Source organism: Panulirus ornatus, chromosome 1 (assembly GCF_036320965.1).
Source record: "Panulirus ornatus isolate Po-2019 chromosome 1, ASM3632096v1, whole genome shotgun sequence".
NCBI lineage: Eukaryota > Metazoa > Arthropoda > Malacostraca > Decapoda > Palinuridae > Panulirus > Panulirus ornatus.
Window position 1 is genome coordinate 19260345 of NC_092224.1, and position 26684 is coordinate 19287028.

Sequence of the window (26684 nt, forward strand, 5' to 3'; positions counted from 1 at the left end):
TTATTAACAACCCTGTTGAAGAAAAAGTGCTTTACCTCATATAAGATACAACATTTGGCCACAAGTTTTTAACCATTGCTATAAGTGAAAACAGATGAAATATACCTAACTAGCTCATTAGATTAAGAATATTGAAGCCTTTGGTAATTTTGAATTTCTGTATTAGATCACCTCTGAACCTTCTCTTTTCTAAACTAAATAGATTTAATTGTTTAGTTGGCCCTTATAGGATTTTTTTCTTGGTCCAGGTTACATTGTGGGAGCTTGCTTCAGCTTTTACTCCAATCTATCTATGTCTTTTTTCAAGTAGGGTGACCAAAAGTGAACACAGTATTCAGGATGGGGATGCACCAGGACCTTGTAGAGTAAGGATAATTTCCTTAGACTTAAATTGGATAGCTCTAGCTATAAATACAAGAATTTTGCCCCCTTTCAACTGCTTTTGTGCACTGCTTACTTGGATTTAAATCACCAGAGATTGTTACACCCAAGTCCATTTCCTCATTTACCTTTTGTAGTTCAAGAGAATTCATAATGTAGCTTGCCTTTTCAATTTTATTTCTGACGTACAAAATTTGCACTTATTGATATTAGAGTTCATTTGCCACCTGTAAACCCTGTCCATCAATATGTCTATGTCAGTTTGAATTTGGTGACTGTCAGTTTCTGTCGTAGAAGTTTTTTCAACTTAGTATGGTTTGCAAATTTCAACATCTTGCAGTGCAGCCCATTATCAGTATCATTAATATATATGAGAAAAAGAACCAGCCCTAAGACTGAACCATGTAGCACACCACTTCTTATGTTTACCTTTTCTGAGACTTGACCATTAATCACATCCCTGTTCACGGCTTGTCATCCAATTCCTAGCTATGCAACTTAACTTTAGTTGATAACCACTGATGAACTTTTTTTAATGCTTTTTGAAAATTTAGATAGGTGACTGCTGCTTTTTTTCATCATATATTTTGATTGCAGTACATCTTTAAAGAAATCAAGCAAATGTGTTAGACATAAACAGTTTCACTAAAAACCATGCTGGAATTTTTATTGTGTTGATCCTTTAAATGGTTTACAGTCTTTTCACAGGTGATGGTTTCCATGATTTTATCAACTACAGACATTAAGCAAATTGGACAATAATTTCTAGGCAGTGATTTATTACCTCTTTTGAAAATGGGTGTTACAATAGCAAGTTTTAATTCCTCTAGGATTATCCTCATAGCTAGTGAGTTAGTGGAGGGAGCAGTTAAAGGTTTGTCTTTCTCATTTTTTGCCTCTATTTTTGTCTACAGTAAAACTTATTTGGGGCAGCTCATTTATTTATTTTCCTTCCCTTTTGTGCTGATAGTACAGTGTGCAAAAGATCTTGTCCACCTCCTCATACATTTTCAAAGGTGATGTCAGTTACATTGTAGTACTGTGTCATCTCCCCTTTGGCCTTGATTACCATCTGCAGATGTCTAGGCATGGAATTGGCAAGGTTCCTGAAATCCTCTCGGTCCATCTCCTGGATCTGTAGGGTCTTGATCTCTGGTAAGAGGCAAGGCACTACCAAAGTGTTGCAGGAAGTAGTTGCTAGATCATGTTTTCTGACTTCTCAGTGCACCTAGAAATCTCATGTATCCACCTTTTTTTTCTTGCTTCAAGATAAGAATTCAGGCCTTCTCATTAGAAAGGCAAGAGCAAACCATCTTGAAACGCAGATGGAAGAAATAAAGAGCCCAGAAAAAAATTTCCCAAAATGAAGAGGCAGTTAGACAGAGTACAAAAAGTGCATCCTTCCCTCAAGATAGCCTGAGGCAGGTTGCTCAACAAACTGTTCCTCTTTTCAATTTTTGCCAGGGCCTCTGTGTTCCCCAATCATAACCTGTTGTCTCATTACCATTTAGATCTTGTAGGACTGTGATATGACCCCTAACATCCTTAATGTCAAACCTCTCATTTTGCTTCTTTCAGAATTAATTCCTTTCTTTGCTCTTCTCATAAGTCTCCCACCTCTCACAGTTCACTGTCATTCTCAGCTTTGATATCACTTTCTTGCCATTTTTGATGCGGGACTACGATTAAAACTTTACAGTATGGAATGTAGCAAGATGCCACCATACAGAAATAAAAGTGTGTAACAGAAAAGGTAGATAGACTATTTATTGTCATGCCAGACAAAATGAAAAACTTGTAAGGATTTTGTACAGAAGTCTTTAAGATATTAGTAAAGTACGTAAGACAGTTCCAAATAAACCCAAGATTAACAATGGTGTAGTTTGCATGGCAGCATATAACAAAATATTTAGATGAGCAGTTTGTGCAGTGGATGTTTTAAACTAGTCTTGTCCTATTGCAAAATCTCATCACAAGGAGGCATTCTCTCTCTCTACTGAGTAAATTGGTTTGTTTCATATTTGAGTTATTGAGTATCTTTAAGCCTAGCTCTTTTTCCTCTTTAGTAACATAGTTCTTACATTGGAAAAAAAGGGGGCCTTATTTACTAAGTATGTTTTATCTTGGTCTAGGTTTTTACTATTGTTTCAGAAATCCAATCAACTTTTAAGATTACGATATGCATTTTCTGAAATTTTCAGTCCGTTTAAAGGATCTCAGAGGCTGTTTAATCTTCAGCTTTAAAGCTTGTGTTTCCATGTTATGTATTTTTCAATTTCTTGATAAGGTGTAAGAGAATTTTTTCATTATGAGCTTGTAACTTTGTAAGGCTTGTCAAGATTGTTTTATTTTGGAATAAACTCAGTATAGTTTGTAGAAAATTCTCAATTTCAGGATGGAATCAGATGAAGTAATGGATACATTCGTCTTTATTGTGTGTCATTGTATTTTACCCAAAACAGATCGTGGGACCTCTCTCATACCAACAGTTGAATGTTATTTGATCTGTGGTGATGGCATGAAATGCCCTAGGCCTCATGATACACCATATGCACAGTTCTTCATTTACCCTTCAGCCATGGCAAGGGAATTATACAATATACTGCCTTTTATCCCTGGGTATAGGGGAGAAAGAATACTTCCCACGCATTCCTCATGTGTCGGAGAAGGCGACTAAAGTGGAAACCCTCCCCTCCTTGTATTTTAACTTTCTAAAAGGGGAAACAGAAGAAGGAGTCACGCGGGTAATGCTCATCCTCCTCAAAGGCTCAGATTGGAGTGTTTAGATGTGTGTGTGGATGTAACCAAGATGAGAAAAAAGGAGAGATAGGTAGTATGTTTGAGGAAAGAAACCTGGATGTTTTGCCTCTAAGTTAACCAAACCTCAAGGGTAAAGGGGAAGAGTGGTTTGGGAATGTCTTGGGTGTAAAGTCAGGGGTTAGTGAGAGGACAAGAGCACGGGAAGGAGTAGCACTACTCCTGAAACAGGAGTGGTGGGAGTTTGTAAGAAAGTAAACTCTAGATTGATATGGGTAAAACTGAAAGTTGATGGAGAGAGATGAGTGATTATTGGTGCATATGCACCTGGGCATGAGAAGAAAGATCATGAGAGGCAAGTGTTTTGGGAGCAGCTGAATGAGTGTGTTAGTAGTTTTGATGCACGAGACCGGATTATAGTGATGGGTGATTTGAATGCAAAGGTGAGTAATGTGGCAGTTGAGGGAATAATTGGTGTACATGGGGTGTTCAGTGTTGTAAATGGAAATGGTGAAGAGCTTGTAGATTTTTATGCTGAAAAAGGACTGGTGATTGGGAATACCTGGTTTAAAAAGAGAGATATACGTAAGTATACGTATGTAAGTAGGAGAGATGTCCAGAGAGCATTATTGGATTACGTGTTAATTGATAGGTGCGCGAAAGAGAGACTTTTGGATGTTAATGTGCTGAGAGGTACAACTGGAGGGATGTCTGATCATTATCTTGTGGAGGCGAAGGTGAAGATTTGTAGAGGTTTTCAGAAAAGAAGAGAGGATGTTGGGGTGAAAAGAGTGGTGAGAGTAAATGAGGTTGGGAAGGAGACTTGTGTGAGGAAATACCAGGAGAAACTGATTATAGAATGGAAAAAGGTGAGAACAAAGGAGGTAAGGGGAGTGGGGGAGGAATGGGATGTATTTAGGGAAACAGTGATGGCTTGCGCAAAAGATGCTTATGGCATGAGAAGCATGGGAGGTGGGCAGATTAGAAAGGGTAGTAAGTGGTGGGATGAAGAAGTAAGATTATTAGTGAAAGAGAAGAGAGAGGCATTTGGATGATTTTTGCAGGGAAATAATGCAAATGAGTGGGAGATGTATAAAAGAAAGAGGCAGAAGGTCAAGAGAGAGGTGAAGAGGTGAAAAAGAGGGCAAATAAGAGTTGGGGTGAGAGAGTATCATTAAATTTTAGGGAGCATAAAAAGATGTTTTGGAAGGAGGTAAATAAAGTGCATAAGACAAGGGAACAAATGGGAACCTCAGTGAAGGGGGATAATGGGGAGGTGATAACAAGTAGTAGTGATGTGAGAAGGAGATGGAGTGAGTATTGATGGTATGTTTAATGTGTTTGATGATAGAGTGGCAGATATAGGGTGTTTTGGACAAGGTGGTGTGCAAAGTGAGAGGGTTAGGGAAAATGATTTGGCAAACAAAGAAGAGGTAGTAAAAGCTTTGCGGAAGATGAAAGCTGGCAAGGCAGCGGGTTTGGATGGTATTGCAGTGGAATTTATTAAAAAAGGGGGTGACTGTATTGTTGACTGGTTGGTAAGGTTATTTATTGTATGTATGACTTATGGTGTGGTGCCTGAGGATTGGCGGAATGCTTGCATAGTGCCATTGTACAAAGGCAAAGGGGATAAGAGTGAGTGTTCAAATTACAGAGGTATAAGTTTGTTGAGTATCCCTGGTAAATTATATGAGAGGGTATTGATTGAGAGGGTGAAGGCATATACGGAGCATCAGATTGGGGGTAGAGCAGTGTGGTTTCAGAAGTGGTAGAGAATGTGTGGATCAGGTGTTTGCTTTGAAGAATGTATGTGAGAAATACTTGGAAAAGCAAATGGATTTGTATGTAGCATTTATGGATCTGGAGAAGGCATATGATAGAGTTGATAGAGATGCTCTGTGGAAGGTATTAAGAATACATGGTGTGGGAGGCAAGTTGTTGGAGGCAGTGGAAAGTTTTTATCGAGGATGTAAGGCGTGTGTACGTTTAGGAAGAGAGGCAAGTGATTGGTTCTCAGTGAATGTAGGATTGTGGCAGGGGTGTGTGATGTCTCCATGGTTGTTTAATTTGTTTATGGATGATGTAGTTAGGGAGGTGAATGCAAGAGTTTTGGAAAGGGGCAAGTATGCAGTCTGTTGTGGATGAGAGAGCTTGGGAAGTGAGTCAGTTGTTGTTCGCTGATGATACAGCGCTGGTGGCTGATTCATGTGAGAAACTGCAGAAGCTGGTGACTGAGTTTGGTAAAGTGTGGGAAAGAAGAAAGCTTAGAGTAAATGTGAATAAGAGCAAGGTTATAAGGTACAGTAGGGTTGAGGGACAAATCAATTGGGAGGTAAGTCCGAATGGAGAAAAACTTGAGGAAGTGGAGTGTTTGAGATATCTGGGAGTAGATTTGGCAGCGGATGGAACCATGGAAGCGGAAGTGAATCATAGGGTGGGGGAGGGGGGCGAAAGTTCTGGGAGCATTGAAGAATGCGTGGCAGTCGAGAACATTATCTCGGAAAGCAAAAATGGGTATGTTTGAAGGAAAAGTGGTTCCAACAATGTTATATGGTTGCGAGGGGTGGGCTATGGATAGAGTTGTGCGCAGGAGGGTGGATGTGCTGGAAATGAGATGTTTGAGGACAATATGTGGTGTGAGGTGGTTTGATCGAATAAGTAATAATAGAGTAAGAGAGGTGTGTGGTAATGAGAAGAGTTTGGTTGAGAGAGCAGAAGAGGTTGTTTTGAGATGGTTTTGTCACATGGAGAGAATGAGTGAGGAGAGATTGACAAAGAGGATATATGTGTCAGAGGTGGAGGGACCTAGGAGAAGTGGGAGACCAAATTGGAGGTGGAAAGATGGAGTGAAAATGATTTTGAGTGATCGGGGCCTGAACATGTAGGAGGGTGAAAGGCGTGCAAGGAATAGAGTGCATTGGAACGATGTGGTATACCAGGGTCGACGTGCTGTCAATGGATTGAACCAGGGCATGTGAAGCGTATGGGGTAAACCATGGAAAGTTCTGTGGGGCCTGGATGTGGTAAGGGAGCTGTTGTTTCAGTGCATTATTACATGACAGCTAGAGACTGAGTGTGAACGAATGTGGCCTTTGTTGTCTTTTCCTAGCGCCACCTCGTGCACCACCTCGTGCACATGAGGCGGAAGGGGGTTGTTATTTCATGTGTGGCAGGGTGGCAGTGGGAATGAATAAAGGCAGACAGTATGAATTGTGTACATATGTATATATGTATATGTCTGTGTGTGTATAGATATGTGTACATTGAGATGTATAGGTATGTATATTTGCGTGTGTGGACGTGTATGTATGTACATGTGTAGTTGGGTGGGTTGGGCCATTTTTTCATCTGTTTCCTTGCACTACCTCGCTAACACGGGAGACAGCGACAAAGCAATATAAGTAAATGAATAAATACTGCTGAATGTAAATGACATGGAGCAGTATTTGCTGTCTAGCAGTGAGGGTCTGCTGATCCAGATGATAATCCATTTGTTGATAAAAATCTTTTTCAAGATGATATGAAAACACTAAGCTTTAGAGAGTTCTACACATACAAGTTTGTAATAGTTAAGACGTCGAAGATTGAGAGCTGTCTCGACAATATGTTTCCACCAGAGGTTTTATTTCTCCAGGGGAAAGTTGGGACCTGTTTCACTTGTTTCTCTATTATAATATTTTACTGCTTGTTTTGTATTTATTGTTTTTCCTTTTACTTGAAATGATAAATTTTTTAGAAGCATCAAGGAATATGTGCCTGCTTTAAGGGGTTAAGAAAGAATACATGGCATATGTTGTTTTTAATGATTCACAGGTAGTTTGTCCTTAAATATAATACATCTTTTAGGAAAGTAGCCGGTGATATTTATGTACAGTATCTTGTACATGGAGAGTTATGTACCAAATTTGTCTTTCTGATTATTAGAGATAAAGCTTTTAAGTTTAATCAGAAATATATATTAAGAAAGATTCTTCATGTGCTGTTAAGCACTTTACTGTGTGTTGATTTATGTTTTGAATGTAAATACTCTGGCTATTTACGTAGGTAAGATGATATTTTTCTTGCAGTATTGCACTATCAAATATTTGAAAAATTCGGGATTGTTTTAATGACTAAGCCTAAGATTGTGATTGATAGCAGACACATAGCATTTATGCTGCCTTTCAGGAACTGATTATGAAAATGGAACTTCGTATGTAACATCCTCTGTAAATAACATGTTAGTTCATAGCTCTTCAATTGTAGTGCATTGTAGTGATGTGAGTTGGATATTGTTTTAGAAATGACAGTGCCAAAGAGAGGCATGGTAGTGACTGCAGTCTAATTGAGGGAATGAAGCTAATTTGCTGAAAGAATATGGACATATGGTGAGCACGAGTCAAGAGAGACTGAAAAAGGGGATCAATGTGCGATAAGCAGAAGGAGTAAGGGGAGTGGGAGATGAAGAGGAGATGAAGGGCTGAAATAAAAGAGGCTTTAGGGATATTAGGACCTAAACATTTGGGAAGATGAGGGCATTTATAGAATTAAAAGTATTGGAGCAGTGTGGTATATGAGAGTGATGTATTTGAAGTGGTCAAGGTGAAAATTAGGGAAATATGTGGTGTTTGGCTGTGGATGGTAGTCTATAGTTTCATAAACACTTTATAGTACAGCATTGAGGCCATTGTTTATTTGTTCTTAATGCTACCAGGCAGGTAAGTACTTAATTGAAATGGGATGTTGCTGCTTGTCAAACTGTGTACTGAAAGAGGAATCATGATTGAAAATAGGTACAGTATATAGGAAAAGATACTCACTTTGTTTTTGTTGGTGAGTGGAGTTGGGTCAGTGGGTGGTGATGGGTTATATATTGACAGCAGAGCAAAGGAGAGGTTGTTGGATATGAATGTACTAAGAGGGGCACATGGAGTGTAAGTATTCATATTTTTTGCAAAGACAAAAATTGTCACCCTGATACCATGTTTTTCATTCAGTAATTTAGTCATGTAAGGCATGACTAAGGGGTTGTTAGGGAGGTGAATGCAAGAGTTTTGGAAAGAGGGGCAAGTATGAAGTCTGTTGGGGATGAGAGAGCTTGGGAAGTGAGTCAGTTGTTGTTCGCTGATGATACAGCGCTGGTGGCTGATTCATGTGAGAAACTGCAGAAGCTGGTGACTGAGTTTGGTAAAGTGTGTGAAAGAAGAAAGTTAAGAGTAAATGTGAATAAGAGCAAGGTTATTAGGTACAGTAGGGTTGAGGGTCAAGTCAATTGGAAGGTGAGTTTGAATGGAGAAAAACTGGAGGAAGTAAAGTGTTTTAGATATCTGGGAGTGGATCTGGCAGCGGATGGAACCATGGAAGCGGAAGTGGATCATAGGATGGGGGAGGGGGCGAAAATTCTGGGAGCCTTGAAGAATGTGTGGAAGTCGAGAACATTATCTCGGAAAGCAAAAATGGGTATGTTTGAAGGAATAGTGGCTCCAACAATGTTGTATGGTTGCGAGGCGTGGGCTATGGATAGAGTGGTGCGCAGGAGGATGGATGTGCTGGAAATGAGATGTTTGAGGACAATGTGTGGTGTGAGGTGGTTTGATCGAGTAAGTAACGTAAGGGTAAGAGAGATGTGTGGAAATAAAAAGAGCGTGGTTGAGAGAGCAGAAGAGGGTGTTTTGAAATGGTTTGGGCACATGGAGAGAATGAGTGAGGAAAGATTGACCAAGAGGATATATGTGTCGGAGGTGGAGGGAACGAGGAGAAGAGGGAGACCAAATTGGAGGTGGAAAGATGGAGTGAAAAAGATTTTGGGTGATCGGGGCCTGAACATGCAGGAGGGTGAAAGGAGGGCAAGGAATAGAGTGAATTGGAGCGATGTGGTATACCGGGGTTGACGTGCTGTCAGTGGATTGAATCAAGGCATGTGAAGCGTCTGGGGTAAACCATGGAAAGCTGTGTAGGTATGTATATTTGCGTGTGTGGACGTATGTATAGACATATGTATGGGGGTGGGTTGGGCCATTTCTTTCGTCTGTTTCCTTGCGCTACCTCGCAAACGCTGGAGACCGACAAAGCAAAAAAAAAAAAAAAAAAGGCATTAAAGTATAAAAAAACACTATATTTCAGATACAGGAGAAAAATTAGAGCATTCAGACTGGCCTGGAGATAGTCCTTTATATGACAGTGATCTTAGAGATGTTATAACACAGTCAAAGGAGCCTGATGCTGTCATTAATAAGCGCCGATCACAGTTACTAGTACCTGGATCAAAGTTACCTGAAAACCAAGATGAGGCACGAGTGCCAGTTCTTCTGCTCTCAAGACCACTTACTAGTTCTGCTGGACATGGTATGTCATAGTCTTTTACTTATTAAGATCAGAATTATGATGGTTACAATCATGAATATGTATATTATGTTAATAATTGAAACTTTTTAGGGATTGATGAATAATAATTCTTTTTATACCTAATTGCCTCTTTTACCTTGATGAGTTATCGTCAGGAACAGTTGAACAGTTGCCTTATATACACATACCTACTCTTAAGCTGTTATTTATGACGTACCAAAACCAGTGCCTTTGGTGAATTTAATCAAATATATTTTATATCTGTATCCAATAGGTTTACTACATAATCAGTGAATCATGACTGGAGAAATAGATGGGAATGTACAGAGTAAGGTGCATGTGTTGGAAATTAAATGTTTGAGGACAATGTGTGATGTGAGGAGGGGTTGATCAAGTAAAAAGTAACAGCATATGAGAGAGATGTGGTAATAAGTGGAGTATGGTTGAGAGCTGAAGAGAGTGCAGAAATGGTATGGACATATGGAGAGATTGAGTGAGATATGGACAAAGAGGATAAAGTAGTACCCCAATTTGCACACAGGATGGGTTCCTGGGAAATGGATTGCAAAGCAAAACAACTCTCTGAAGGATCAGTATACCATTGCATGTACAGAAATTCATTCCATATGATATGATTTTTTTACTTATATCTTGTACTCACCAGTGAACTAGGCATGAGCAGGCCTACAGCATTTATATTGATGCAAATCACTTTATTCAACCTAAAATGGTGTTGGTGCCTGCTAGTGAAGTTGGCGCCCTCTAGCAAGCAGTGACAAATACGTGATGTGCTAGCTAACCACTTGAGCCCACCTCAGTAGCAGTTTAGCTCTTATAGAAGGTGGGAATGTCTTGATGTACTCCCCTCTTATGCCTTGAATTTTCTTTGTTTTTCTCTCGTGTCAGTGCCACCGACTGTGGTTGGAAAATACTCACCCTACAGATGACATAATATCTTCCATATGTGCACTTTACAAGGGAAATAAGCCACTTAAGGAAATCCCTGATATTACCAGTGTGAGCTTGAGATCAATACAATGATATGTGAAGAAATTTGATGCTGGCAGCAGCACCAGCATGCTGACCCATGTGAAATACCTTTGGAAGGCCAGAAATACCTCTCCACATGCTCTAAATGTTCTTAGATATAAGTCAAGGGGATGCAGATCCATGCTTGAGTGCAAAAGAATTAAAAGAAAAAACTTAGACTGCTTGATGATGCAAGGACAGTGTAGCAGACTGCTCATTGATGTTAAGGACAGTGATGTAAGGACAATGTAGCACCACCTACACAAGGACCTTAAGTAGCAGAGGTGCAGGCTGTATCCTGAACTGCTCGTAACCCATAGGCACCAGAAGGAAAGAGTGGATTTTTGCAAGAAATATTAAGTGTGGGATACAGCTAAGTTTAGAAGTGTCATGAGGAGTGATGAGTCTACTTTTTTTGTGACAGGTGACCATGGCAGGCATTAGTACAGTCGACCAGACTGTGATCCATTTGACCCCAAGTACATTGCATGTAATGTAAAGCTCCTTGCATCACCTATGGTATGGGACTGGTTCAGTTATTATGATATTTGGGCTTGTGGTGCTGCCAAAGAATGAAAATATGAACAGACATACTTACTTCGAATGAATGTGTGACCATATTCTAGATTCACTCAAGAAGTGCCTGATGGAAATGTTCATACAGGATAGGGCCTTCTGTCACACTGCCAAACTAGTCACTGATTGGCTTAAGGACTGTGCAGTGAAGTTTTTCAGTGACTGGCTAGGGAATTTGCCTTATTTGAATCCAATAGAAAGCTTGTGGGTGCTTAGGATAATGAAATTACAGGGATACTTCATTGATGCCTAAGGTGGAGGTGGCCATTCATGAAAGTTAGGCTAAGATGTACCCTAAATGGCCTCAGAACCTTGGTGATTCATTTCCTGGTCATTTCAAGGGGTGTATAAAGAGAAAAGGGAATCCAATAATATACTGGTTAGTGATGAAGACACAATTTTCATGGTTGTATTATATATATATCCTTGATGGCTATACCACAGCCCCCTCGCACCTACTTCATTGGTAGGCATTGTGTATACATTATTGTATGTGATGGTTGTAGATAGTAATAAACTCTCCTATCCCTGGGGATAGGGGAGAAAGAATACTTCCCACGCATTCCTCAAATGTCGTAGAAGATGACTAAAGGGGACGGGAGCGGGGGGCTAGAAACCCTCCCCTCCTTGTATTGTAACTTTCTAAAAGGTGAAACAGAAGAAGGAGTTATGCGGCGAGTGCTCATCCTCCTCTAAGGCTCAGATTGGGGCGTCTAAATGTGCGTGGATGTAACCAAAATGAGAAAAAAGGAGAGATAGGTAGTATGTTTGAGGAAAGGAAGCTGGATGTTTTGGCTCTGAGTGAAACAAAGCTCAAGGGTAAAGGGGAAGAGTGGTTTGGGAATGTCTTGTGAGTAAAGTCAGGGGTTAGTGAGAGGACAAGAGCAAGGGAAGGAGTAGCACTACTCCTGAAACAGGAGTGGTGGGATTATGTGATAGAGTGTAAGAAAATAAACTCTAGATTGATATGGGTAAAACTGAAAGTGGATGGAGAGAGATGGGTGATAATTGGTGCATATGCACCTGAGCATGAGAAGAAAGATCATGAGAGGCAAGTGTTTTGGGAGCAGCTGAATGAGTGTGTTAGTGGTTTTGATGCATGAGACCGGGCTATAGTGATGGGTGATTTGAATGCAAAGGTGAGTAATGTGGCAGTTGAGGGAATAATTGGTATACATGGGGTGTTCAGTGTTGTAAATGGAAATGGTGAAGAGCTTGTAGATTTATGTGCTGAAAAAGGACTGGTGATTGGGAATACCTGGTTTAAAAAGAGATATACGTAAGTATGCGTATGTAAGTAGGAGAGATGGCCAGAGAGCGTTATTGGATTACGTGTTAATTGATAGGTGCGCGAAAGAGAGACTTTTGGATGTTAATGTGCTGAGAGGTACAACTGGAGGGATATCTGATCATTATCTTGTGGAGGCGAATGTGAAGATTTGTAGAGGTTTTCAGAAAAGAAGAGAAAATGTTGGGGTGAGAGTAAGTGAGCTTGGGAAGGAGATTTGTGTGAGGAAGTGCCAGGAGAGACTGAATACAGAATGGAAAAAGGTGAGAACAAAGGAGGTAAGGGGAGTGGGGGAGAAATGGGATGTATTTTGGGAAGCAGTGATGGCTTGCGCAAAAGATGCTTTTGGCATGAGAAGCGTGAGAGGTGGGCAGATTAGAAAGGGTAGTGAGTGGTGGGATGAAGAAGTAAGATTATTAGTGAAAGAGAAGAGAGAGGCATTTGGATGATTTTTGCAGGGAAATAATGCAAATGAGTGGGAAATGTATAAAATAAAGAGGCAGGAGGTCAAGAGAAAGGTGCAAGAGGTGAAAAAGAGGGCAAATGAGAGTTGGTAGTGAGAGAGTATCATTAACTTTTAGGGAGAATAAAAAGATGTTTTGGAAGGAGGTAAATAAAGTGCATAAGACAATGGAACATATGGGAACTTCAGTGAAGGGGGCTAATGGGGAGGTGATAACAAGTAGTGGTGATGTGAGAAGGAGATGGAGTGAGTATTTTGAAGGTTTGTTAGATGTGTTTGATGATAGAGTGGCAGATATAGGTTGTTTTGGTCGAGGTGATGTGCAAAGTGAGAGCGTTATGGAAAATGATTTGGTAAACAGAGAAGAGGTAGTAAAAGCTTTGCAAAAGATGAAAGCTGGCAAGGCAGTGGGTTTGGATGGTATTGCAGTGGAATTTATTAAAAAAGGGGGTAAGTGTATTGTTGACTGGTTGGTAAGGTTATTTAATGTATGTATGACTCATGGTGAGGTGCCTGAGGATTGGCAGAATGCTTGCAGAGTGCCATTGTACAAAGGCAAAGGGGATAAGAGTGAGTGCTCAAATTACAGAGGTATAAGTTTGTTGAGTATTCCTGGTGAATTATATGGGAGGGTATTGATTGAGAGGGTGAAGTCATGAACAGAGCATCAGATTGGGGAAGAGCAGTGTGGTTTCAGAAGCGGTAGAGGATGTGTGGATCAGGTGTTTGCTTTGAAGAATGTATGTGAGAAATACTTAGAAAAGCAAATGGATTTGTATGTAGCATTTATGGATCTGGAGAAGGCATATGATAGAGTTGATAGAGATGCTCTGTGGAAGGTATTAAGAATATATGGTGTGCGAGGCAAGTTGTTAGAAGCAGTGAAAAGTTTTTATCGAGGATGAAAGGCATGTGTACATGTAGGAAGAGAGGAAAGTGATTGGTTCTCAGTGAATGTAGGTTTGCGGCAGGGGTGTGTGTGATGTCTCCATGGTTGTTTAATTTGTTTATGGATGGGGTTGTTAGGGAGGTGAATGCAAGAGTTTTGGAAAGAGGGGCAAGTATGCAGTCTGTTATGGATGAGAGAGCTTGGGAAGTGAGTCAGTTGTTGTTCGCTGATGATTCAGCACTGGTGGCTGATTCATGTGAGAAACTGCAGAAGCTAGTGACTGAGTTTGGTAAAGTGTGTGAAAGAAGAAAATTAAGAGTAAATGTGAATAAGAGTAAGGTTATTAGGTACAGTAGGGTTGAGGGTCATGTCAATTGGAAGATAAGTTTGAATGGGAGAAAAACTGGAGGAAGTAAAGTGTTTTAGATATCTGTTAGTGGATCTGGCAGTGGATGGAACCATGGAAGTGGAAGTGAATCATAAGGTGGGGGAGGGGGCGAAAATTCTGGGAGCCTTGAAGAATGTGTGGAAGTCGAGAACATTATCTCGGAAAGCTAAAATGGGTGTTTGAAGGAATAGTGGCTCCATCAATGTTGTATGGTTGCGAGGCGTGGGCTATGGATAGAGTTGTGCGCAGGAGGGTGGATGTGCTGGAAATGAGATGTTTGAGGACAATATGTGGTGTGAGGTGGTTTGATCGAGTAAGTAATGTAAGGGTAAGAGAGATTTGTGGAAATAAAAAGAGCGTGGTTGAGAGAGCAGAAGAGGGTGTTTTGAAATTGTTTGGTCACATGGAGAGATTGAGTGAGGGAAGATTGACCAAGAGTATATATGTATCAGAAGTGGAGGGAACGAGGAGAAGTGGGAGACCAAATTGGAGGTGCAAAGATGGAGTGAAAAAGATTTTGAGTGATTAGGGCCTGAACATGCAGGTGGGTGAAAGGCGTTAAAGGAATAGAGTGAATTGGAACGATGTGGTATACTGGGATCGACGTGCTGTCAATGGATTGAACCAGTGCATGTGAAGCATCTGGGGTAAAGAATAGAAAGTTCTGTGGGGCCTGGATGTGGAAAGGGAGCTGTGGTTTCGGTGCATTGTTACATGACAGCTAGAGACTGAGTGTGAACGAATGGGGCCTTTGTTGTCTTTTCCTAGCGCTACCTCGCACACATGAGGGGGGAGATGGTTGTTATTCCATATGTGTGGCGAGGTGAATAAATAAAGGCAGCAGTGTGAATTATGTACATGTGTATATATGTATATGTCTGTGTGTGTATAGATATGTGTACATTGAGATGTATAGGTATGTATATTTGCATGTGTGGACATGTATGTATATACATGTGTATGTGGTTAGGTTGGGCCATTCTTTCGTCTGTTTCCTTGCGCTACCTCGCTAACGCGGGAGACAGCGACAAAGCAAAATAAATAAGTAAATATAAATTACAGTAAATTTTTTTTTTTTTTTTTTTTTTTTTTTTTTTGCCGCTGTCTCCCGCGTTTGCGAGATAGCACAAGGAAACAGATGAAAGAAATGGCCCAACCCACCCCCATACACATGTATATACACATGTATATACATACGTCCACACACGCAAATATACATACCTACACAGCTTTCCATGGTTTACCCCAGACGCTTCACATGCCCTGATTCAATCCACTGACAGCACGTCAACCTCGGTATACCACATCGATCCAATTCACTCTATTCCTTGCCCTCCTTTCACCCTCCTGCATGTTCAGGCCCCGATCACACAAAATCTTTTTCACTCCATCTTTCCACCTCCAATTTGGTCTCCCACTTCTCCTCGTCCCCTCCACCTCCGACACATATATCCTCTTGGTCAATCTTTCCTCACTCATTCTCTCCATGTGCCCAAACCATTTCAAAACACCCTCTTCTGCTCTCTCAACCACGCTCTTTTTATTTCCACACATCTCTCTTACCCTTACGTTACTTACTCGATCAAACCACCTCACACCACACATTGTCCTCAAACATCTCATTTCCAGCACATCCACCCTCCTGCGCACAACTCTATCCATAGCTCACGCCTCGCAACCATACAACATTGTTGGAACCACTATTCCTTCAAACATACCCTATTTTGCTTTCCGAGATAATGTTCTCGACTTCCACACATTCTTCAAGGCTCCCAGAATTTTCGCCCCCTCCCCCACCCTATGATCCACTTCCACTTCCATGGTTCCATCCGCTGCTAGATCCACTCCCAGGTATCTAAAACACTTTACTTCCTCCAGTTTTTCTCCATTCAAACTTACCTCCCAATTGACTTGACCCTCAACCCTACTGTACCTAATAACCTTGCTCTTATTCACATTTACTCTTAACTTTCTTCTTTCACACACTTTACCAAACTTAGTCACCAGCTTCTGCAGTTTCTCACATGAATCAGCCACCAGCGCTGTATCATCAGCGAACAACAACTGACTCACTTCCCAAGCTCTCTCATCCCCAACAGACTTCATACTTGCCCCTCTTTCCAAAACTCTTGCATTCACCTCCCTAACAACCCCATCCATAAACAAATTAAACAACCATGGAGACATGTAATGTATCTTTACTAAATACGGAATGGGAAAAGGTGAGAACAAAGGACATAAGGGGAGTGGGGGAGGAATGGGATGTATTTAGGGAAGCAGTGATGGCTTGCGCAAAAGACGCTTGTGGCATGAGAAGCGTGGGAGGTGGGCAGATTAGAAAGGGTAGTGAGTGGTGGGATGAAGAAGTAAGATTGTTGGTGAAAGAGAAGAGAGAGGCATTTGGATGATTTTTGCAGGGAAATAATGCAAATGAATGGGAGATGTATAAAAGAAAGAGGCAGGAGGTCAAGAGAAAGGTGCAAGAGGTGAAAAAGAGGGCAAATGAGAGTTGGGGTGAGAGAGTATCATTAAATCTTAGGGAGAATAAAAAGATGTTTTGGAATTAGGTAAATAATTGTGTAAGACAAGGGAATCAATGGGAGCTTCAGTGAAAGGGGCTAATGGGGAGGTGATAACAAGTAGTGGTGATGTGAGAAGGAGATGGATTAAGTATTTTGAAGGTTTGTTGAATGTGTTTGATGATCAAGTGGCAGATATAGGGTGTTTTGGTTGAGGTGGTGTGCAAAGTGAAAGGGTTAGGGAGAATGATTTAGTAAACAGCTTTGTGGAAGATGGAAGCCGGCAAGGCAGCAGGTTTGGATAGTATTGCAGTGGAATCTATTAAAAAACGGGGTGACTGTATTGTTGACTGGTTGGTAAGGTTATTTAATGTATGAGTGACTCATTGCGAGGTGCCTGAGGATTGGTGGGATGCTTGCATAGTGCCTTTGTACAAAGGCAAAGGGGATAAAAGTGAGTGCTCAAATTACAGAGGTATAAGTTTGTTGAGTATTCCTGGTAAATTATATGGGAGGGTATTGATTGAGAGGGTGAAGGCATGTACAGAGCATCAGAGTAGGAAGAGCAGTGTGGTTTCAGAAGTGGTAGAGGATGTGTGGATCAGGTGTTTGCTTTGAAGAATGTATGTGAGAAATACTTAGAAAAGCAAATGGATTTGTATGTAGCATATATGGATCTGGAGAAGGCATATAAGAGTTGATAGAGATGCTCTGTGGAAGGTATTAAGAATGTATGGTGTGGGAGGCAAGTTATTAGAAGCAGTGAAAAGTTTTTATCGAGGATGTAAGGCATGTGTACGTGTAGTAAGAGAGGAAAGTGATTGGTTCTCAGTGAATGTAGGTTTGTGGCAGGGGTGTGTGATGTCTCCATGGTTGTTTAATTTGTTTATGGATGGGGTTGTTAGGGAGATGAATGCAAGAGTTTTGGAAAGAGGGGCAAGTATGCAGTCTGTTGTGGATGAGAGAGCTTGGGAAGTGAGTCAGTTGTTGTTCGCTGATGATACAGCGCTGGTGGCTGATTCATGTGAGAAACTGCAGAAGCTAGTGACTGAGTGAAAGAAGAAAGTTGAGAGTAAATGTGAATAAGAGTAAGGTTATTAGGTACAGTAGGGTTGAGGGTCATGTCAATTGGGAGATAAGTTTGAATGGGAGAAAAACTGGAGGAAGTAAAGTGTTTTAGATATCTGTTAGTGGATCTGGCAGGGGATGGAACCATGGAAGCGGAAGTGAATCATAGGGTGGGGGAGGGGGCAAAAATTCTGGGAGCCTTGAAGAATGTGTGGAAGTCAAGAACATTTTCTCAGAAAGCGAAAATGGGTATGTTTGAAGGAATAGTGGTTCCAACAATGTTTCAACAATATATGTATACGTTGAGATGTATGGGTATGTATATTTGCGTGTGTGGACATGTATGTATATACATGTGTATGTGGGTGGGTTGGGCCATTCTTTCGTCTGTTTCCTTGCGCTACCTCACTAATGCAGGAGACAGCGACAAAACAAAATAAATATAAATATAAAATGTGTGTGTGGGTGTGTGTGTGTGCATGTATTGGTATTTATGTATATATATGAATGGATGGGCCATTCTTCGTCTGTTTCCTGGCGCTACCTCACTGATGTGGGACAGTGATTAGGTATGATGAATAAAGAAATACAGCTGATGACTATTTTTTATTTCTGTTCATGATTTCACCATATACCTGTGTATTATTTATGCTTTACTTATTTGTATGTATTATACATATATATTCACATACCATTTACACAGACAAATTTCTGTTAAGTTAAATAAATGAATATATTGTCATTTTCATTGAAACTATAAACACTATTATTCTAGAATTTTTCTTGTTTCCTTTATTCTAAAAATGAATACAAAAGTGGGCATGTAAATCTGGCTTTATGCCAAGGTGATACTGGGTATGTGGTTGAAGTATTTGTAATGACTTTATGGGTAGGAAGTTTTATGCTCACAAGACCCTAACTCGTGAACATTCTCTACTATCATGCAACTTCTTTTGATTTATGTTTTTGTTCTGCATCAGTTTTGACTTCAGTCATTCTGTTCCATTCATCCACCGTTGTTATGCTATAAAAGCACTTTTTTTTACATCTTTTTTAACAAAAGTTTCTTCCTTAAATTCATGTTATGTGCTGTGGTTGCTCTAGCCCTACATTTCTCAAAAAGCAGTTTTCTGTCCACTTCATAGATCTATTTTAAGTATTTAAAGGTCACTTTTTACTCTCTTCTCATCCATTATGGATAAATTTAAAGCCTTCATCCTTTCCCTATGACTTGATTTTGATACATATTTTTATTATACTTGATCGCCGTCTCCCATTGTTAGTGAGGTAGCTCCAGGAAACAGATGAAGAATGGCCCATCCACTCATATATACATAAACGCACATATACATACATATACATATCAGCATATACATAACATACACATATATACGTACATACACATACACAGACATACACATATATACACATGTACATATTCATACTTGCTTGCCTTCATCCATTCCTGGTACAACCCCACCCCACAGGAAACAGCATCGCTACCCTCTGCTTCAGCAGGATAGTGCCAGGAAAACAGACAAAAAAGGCCACATTCATTCACACTCAGTCTCTAAGGGACGTGTGTAATGCACTGAAACCACAACTCCCTATCCACATTCAGGGCTCACAGACCTTTCCATAATTTACCTCAGACGTTTCACATGCCCTGGTTCAGTCCATTAACAGCACGTTGACCCGAGTATACCACATTATTCCAATTCACTCTATTCCTTGCATGCCTGTTACCTTCCTGTATGTTCAGGCCCTGATCGCTCAAAATCTTTTTCACTCCATCCTTCCATCTTCAGTTTGGTCTCGCTTTTCCTTGTTCCCTCTACCTCTGATACATATATATCCTATTTGTCAATCTTTCCTCACTCATTCTCTCTCTATGTCCAAACCACTTCAACTTGCCCTTGTCTGCTCTCTCAGCTACTCTCTTTTTATTTTCACATATCTCTCTTACCCTTTGATTACTTACTCGATCAAACCACCTCACACCTCATATTGTCCTCAAACATTTCATTTCCAACACTTCCACCCTCCTCTGTACGACCTTATCTATAGCCCATGCCTTGCAACCATATAATATTATTATTATTATTATTTTGCTTTGTCGCTGTCTCCCGCGTTAGCGAGGTAGTGCAAGGAAACAGACGAAAGAATGGCCCAACCCACCCACATACACATGTATATACATACACGTCCACACACGCAAATATACATACCTATACATCTCAGTGTACACATATATATTCACACAGACATATACATATATACACATGTACATAATACATACTGTCTGCCTTTATTTATTCCCATCGCCACCCCGCCACGCATGGAATAACAACCCCCTCCCCCCTCATGTGTGCGAGGTAGCGCTAGGAAAAGACAACAAAGGCCCCATTCGTTCACACTCACTCTCTAGCTGTCATGTAATAATGCACCGAAACCACAGCTCCCTTTCCACATCTAGGCCCCACAGAACTTTCCATGGTTTACCCCACACGCTTCACATGCCCTGGTTCAATCCATTGACAGCACGTCGACCCCGGTATACCACATCGTTCCAATTCACTCTATTCCTTGCACGCCTTTCACCCTCCTGCATGTTCAGGCCCCGATCACTCAAAATCTTTTTCACTCCATCTTTCCACCTCCAATTTGGTCTCCCACTTCTCCTTGTTCCCTCCACCTCTGACACATATATCCTCTTAGTCAATCTTTCCTCACTCAATCTCTCCATGTGACCAAACCATTTCAAAACACCCTGTTCTGCTCTCTCAACCACACTCTTTTTATTTCCGCACATCTCTCTTACCCTTACATTACTTACTCGATCAAACCACCTCACACCACATATTGTCCTCAAACATCTCATTTCCAGCACATCCACCCTCCTGCGCACAACTCTATCCATAGCCCACACCTCGCAACCATACAAAATTGTTGGAACCACTGTTCCTTCAAACATACCCATTTTTGCTTTCCGAGATAATGTTCTCGACTTCTAAGCACTCTTCAAAGCTCCTAGAATTTTTGCCCCCTCCCCCACCCTATGATTCACTTCCGCTTCCGTGGTTCCATCCGCTGCCAGATCCACTCCCAGATATCTAAAACACTTTACTTCCTCCAGTTTTTCTTCATTCAAACTTACCTCCCAATTGACTTAGACCCTCAACCCTACTGTACCTAATAACCTTGCTCTTATTCACATTTACTCTTAAATTTCTTCTTTCACACACTTTACCAAACTCAGTCACCAGCTTCTGCAGTTTCTCACATGAATCAGCCGCCAGCACTGTATCATCAGCGAACAACAACTGACTCACTTCCCAAGCTCTCTCATCCACAACAGACTGCATACTTGCCCCTCTTTCCAAAACTCTTGCATTCACCTCCCTAACAACCCCATCCATAAACAAATTAAACAATCATGGAGACATCACACACCCCTGCCGCAAACCTACATTCACTGAGAACCAATCACTTTCCTGTCTTCCTACACATACACATGCCTTACATCCTCGATAAAAACTTTTTACTGCTTCTAACAACTTGCCTCCCACACCATATATTCTTAATACCTTCCACAGAGCATCTCTATCAACTCTATCATATGCCTTCTCCAGATCCATAAATGCTACATACAAATCCATTTGCTTTTCTAAGTATTTCTCACATACATTCTTCAAAGCAAACACCTGATCCACACATCCTCTACCACTTCTGAAACCACACTGCTCTTCCCCAGTCTGATGCTCTGTACATGCCTTCACCCTCTCAATCAATACCCTCCCATATAATTCACCAGGAATACTCAACAAAATTATACCTCTGTAATTTGAGCACTCACTTTTATCCCCTTTGCCTTTGTACAATGGCACTATGCAAGCATTCCGCCAATCCTCAGGCACCTCACCATGAATCATACATACATTAAATAACCTTACCAACCAGTCAACTATACAGTCACCCACTTTTTTAATAGATTCCACTGCAATACCATCCAAACCTGCTGCCTTACCAGCTTTTATCTTTCGCAAAGCTTTTACTCCCTCTTCTCTGTTTACCAAATCATTTTCCCTAACGCTCTCACTTTGCACACCACCTCGACCAAAACACCCTATATCTGCCACTCTATCATCAAACACATTCAACAAACCTTCAAAATACTCCCTCCATCTCCTTCTCACATCACCACTACTTGTTATCACCTCCCCATTGGCCTCCTTCATATAATATTGTTAAAACTACTATTCCTTCAAACATACCCATTTTTGCTCTCCGAGATAGTGTTGTCTCCTCCCGCTCATTCTTCATTGCTCCCAGAACCTTCACCCCTTCCCCTGCCTTATGACTCTCTTCCGCTTCCATGGTTCCATTCACTGTCAAGTCCACTCCCAGATATCTAAAACATTTCAATTCCTCCAATTTTCCTCCATTCATACTTGCATCCTCAACCCTACTGAACCTAATAACCTTGTTCTTATATACATTTACTCTTAACTTTCTCCTTTCAAACGCTTTTCTAATTTCAGTCACCAACCTCTGCAGTTTCTCACTCGAATCAGCCACCAGAGCTGTATCATTGGCGCACAGCATCTGACTCACTTCCCAAGCCCTCTCGTCCCCAACAGACTGCATACTCATCCCTCTCCAAAATTCTTGCATTCACCTCCCAAACCACCTCATCCATAAACAAATTAAACTACCATGGGGACATCACACACCCCTGCCGCAGACCGACCTTCACTGGGAACCAATCACTCTCCTCTCTTCCTAATCATACACATGATGTACATCCATGGTAAAAACTTTTCACTGCTTCTAGCAGCTTACCTCCCATGCCATGTACTCTTAAGACCTTCCACAAAGCATCTCTATCAGACCTATCATATGCCTTCTCCAGATCCATAAATGATGTATATAAATCCTTTTGTTTTTCTGAAGTATTTCTCTCACTTATTCTTCAAAGCAAACACCTGATCGACACATCCTATACCACTTTTGAAGCCACACTGCTCCTCCCCAATCAATGACGTAGCTTTCTTAATATTGGTACCATATTCGTTGCCCTCCTCTGGACCTTTTCTATTCACTCCTCATGCCTCTTTTGGTGAGATGAGCAAACCTGAGAAGTCTTATGTATGATATGAACAGCTAGCTAGATATTTCCTTATCAATATACTTGAAAGCTATTCTGATTTCCCAGGAGACAGGTTGTCTCCTTTACTAGTCTCCTAGTAGTTTAGGGGCGATTTCAACTCCCAAGTCCGTCTCACACACAGAATCTTCAGCTTTTTCCTACCAGGTGATGATCATATTAAAGCTTTCTTTCACTTGTTCCCATCCTCATTACTTTACATATGGTTGAGTTGAATTTCATAAGCCATGCATCAGACCAATATTGTAGCCTGTTTAGGTCCACTTGTAAGCTGATGCAATCCTCCTTGGTTTGTGCACTCCCTTTAAGGGTATGTAGGTGATTGAGGTGTGTGTTATATCTTCAGCTGTGGCCAGCTTACCTGACTTCCCTGCAGGTGCTCCGTGGAGGTGGACAATTCAAACAACTCTTGGAAAAATTAATGCATTTGTATACATGCACTGCAGTCATGTACCTTTGCATTATTGACGTGCACCTCAGATTAAGAGATAAATACCCCTTAACTTTTGGTACCAACATGATTAGCAGCCATCAGTAAATGGCAAAGGTCTGTTTTTGTGCCCTTCTTGCAAAGCAGAAGGATGCATTGGTTTGCCCCAGTTCATGCATAAGTCTCCATTCTAACTTCCATTCCAAACTAGTGTACATGATATATCTTGGCTGGGTGACCTAACGTAGACCAAATTTATTGTATGACACTGCATGAAGTTATACGCCAAGGGAAGTTCTTGAGGTCAAGAAGCCAAGGGTCATCACAAGGTCTTGGGTTACAGAAATGCCATTGAACATTAATGAAGGTATCATAAGACTGTCTGGTTGGATTTAAACCAGAGTTGTATCACAAAAACTGCAAAGTTCTTCACTGGAGAAGTTTTCAAGTCAGGGAGTTAAAAGTCAAGAGGTCCTATGTACTAAAATGCATCTAAATGTTTGTGTATATGGTATCTTATGAGTAGACAATTTGATATGGATCAAGTTTGTACCACAGATAATTCATAGAAAGCTCTTCATGTGTCTTAAGGGTTTGGATCAAAGGTTAAGGTGATATTATTTAGTGCCCTAAATTACCACTAAATGCCTCTGTATGAAATATGGATATTGGATATGAGGGAAACTTGCACCATAGATAGTACCTACAAAACTATATACCTGATTAAGTTTTCTAGGGTGTGGTTCAAAGGTCTAAGTCACAGGGCCTTTTTTTTTCTAAGTACGCAGGATCTGAGGAGTGGGAAAGTTGATATGGACCAAGTACATTCCACATATGATAATAGTCAAGATCTACATCATATTAGCTTTTGGATGTAGAGGGTCAGCAGTCAAGGTCTCAAAAACATATATTAGGATGTTACTAAATGCTTTTGAACATGATATTTGATGACCTAGTGGATGGATGTTGACCATACATTTATCACACATACTTTATTGAGAGTTCTACACCTTAATAATCCTTAGGCAAAAAAACAAAAACAAAGATCTGTAATGAATTAAAAGCTAGCACTACCTCCACCATCTCAGACTTAGTTTTTTCCTTCATCTTCCCAGACTCATCTCCCTCAACCAATTCCTGACTCATCCAGTGGGTTTAGACTCCTACTATTAAAGAAAAAGTTTTTATTCTGTGTAATATACTTGAAGTTGAGTACTCTCACAGCACAAGGTAGACAAAGTGTATGGAGTAGCTTTCATACTTCCTCAAGTCCTAAAGGACTTAAGTTAGTTCCAGTTCTTGCTTGCCCATTTCCCTTCCTTCAAAAAACTTACTTATCCTTTCTCGTGAAAGCATTCCTTGGGACAGCCCACCCCTAAGAAAGGGGATCGATCTGATGCCTCCAACTTTAACACCACTTCTGCTATATCTAAAGTCTTTGAAACTCTCCCTGATTTTAACTTTCTCAAACACTTCTTTTTGATCAGCAGTACATGTGAAATCTGTATTGGTTATCTCTCCTTTATGACTCACCTCTGGTACCTCTGTCAGGGATTTTGATGAAACTTCTGTCATAACCCTCAACATCTCCAGAGTGTTTGGCAGGATGTAGCATAAGCTTTCTAAAACTTCTACCTGGTTTTTCTGCTTCTTTCTAGTCCCTAATGCATAGCTTCCCCTAGCCATTCCATTGCATTAGTTGTTGATAAAGTGACTTCCTCTCTTTTCTAAAACATAGTGTTGTTTCTCAGGGTTCTGTCTTGATGCATTTTTTCTTTCTTTTTTCTATGAATGATTTCTACTGATGCAGTTTACTAATTTCTTATTCTGTTGCTCCTCTTTGAATCATTGAATTTGGCTAATCTTTTGTGGATTTTCAGGTAGTGGTTGGGATGTAATTGTGGCTGCAGGTTGGGGCATGAGTGTGTGGATGTCATTAGTCTTCTGCGGTGGTGCTGCAGGAGGTCAACAAGAATCAGAAAACCTTCATTTAGAGACCTATACTCCATTACCTCCTCACCTCATGCCAGACACACTAGCTGGAAGCTATTACTCAAGATGGCTGGCCGAGAAAAGACACACCCAGTTCTTTAAAAGACCACCTGCCAAGAGACATAATTATATAAAGTTAGGTGTTCAGTATCCATTCTGCCCACCTTGGAGGAAGCTCTTGCAAGATTGGGAGCCAGGAGCACAAGATATCTTTGTTCTCAGGGATGTAAAACTTCTGAACAGCTTAGCTCAGTTGATTGAAAATTTTGTGACTAAAAGTGTCCAGAAAAGTGCTCAAAAGAGAAAGGCTAATGAACAAGATAAAGTTTCCGGGAAAAAGTTAAGAACTGATAGACTGAGGAAGAATATTCATGATTTTGAAGCTTATTCAGAAAAAGATAGTGAAAGTAAAGGTCTTCCTGGTGAAGATTCATCATTTGAATCCCATGCTGATAGTCTACAAACTGATGAATTATATCAAAAGTTAACTTTTGAAGAGCTGCTAAAACTGAATCATGGATGTTTAGTAATGGTAAAGCTTACGTTACTCCACAAAGGAACTGTGGAACCTTGTGCCATGATCTGTCTACCAGAAGAAGAAGATTTTAAAGCCAAAGAAATGATAACAAAGCCTAATGACATCAGTGATGGACTCTTGGAACCCACTCATGCAGATACACAGTCTACTCAGAGAGTGAAACTAAAAGAGGAACATGCAAAAATCAAGGTAATGGTATAGCATGCTAGAATAGTTTTTCAAACGATGTATACTGCTGAAGAGTTTTGATTACATATCATTCCCCGATTATCCTAGGGGTTAAGGGAGAAAAACTCCCCACCCACGTATTCCCTGTGTGTCATAGAAGGCTACTAAAAGAGGTGGGAGCATGGGGCTGGAAAGCCTCCCCTCCTGGTTTACTTTTCCAAAAGAAGGAACAGAGACATGGGCCAAGTGAGGATTTTTCCCTCTGAGGTTCAGTCATATCTTCTTGATGCATACATGTATAAAAAAAATCATGCTGTGATGTTGTTTTTCTTGGATATTAGTATTTTAGAGTGAAATACAGGTTAGTATAATTTTTGCACCATGGAATAGTCTACGAGACTTGTTGTTGGGATATTTTGGATGCATTTTGTATGAAAGCCAGAGAGTGGATATGAGCATATTAGGCCATTATTTGTCTGCTTCTTGCACTATGATAGGAAACAGCGATCAGTTATACAAAGAAAGTAAAATGGTTGGTTATATATTCGTGACTAAATTTTGTAGAGGAGAGAGAGGATGAAAAAGAATTGGAAGGATAAAGTGGGGTTTCAGGTGCTTCAGCATTTAGGAGGTTAGCATGCTTTGGATAGAATTGGAGCATTTTTGTATTTGGTTGACTCCATGCTACTGATGGGCTGAAGGAGGGT

At 40.6% G+C, this 26684-nt stretch overlaps 1 protein-coding gene across 17 annotated transcripts in view; it reads left to right on the forward strand.

The window, feature by feature from the left end:
* The window catches only part of Pop1 (POP1 ribonuclease P/MRP subunit), a 139699-nt gene that overhangs the window by 51934 nt on the left and 61081 nt on the right, over positions 1 to 26684 (forward strand). For all 17 annotated transcript variants that reach the window (XM_071684627.1, XM_071684535.1, XM_071684918.1 and 14 more), the window contains 2 exons: positions 9241 to 9462; positions 25160 to 25998. In XM_071684627.1, coding sequence (XP_071540728.1) covers positions 9241 to 9462; positions 25160 to 25998 — 1061 coding nt within the window. The remainder of the gene's footprint in view (positions 1 to 9240; positions 9463 to 25159; positions 25999 to 26684) is intronic.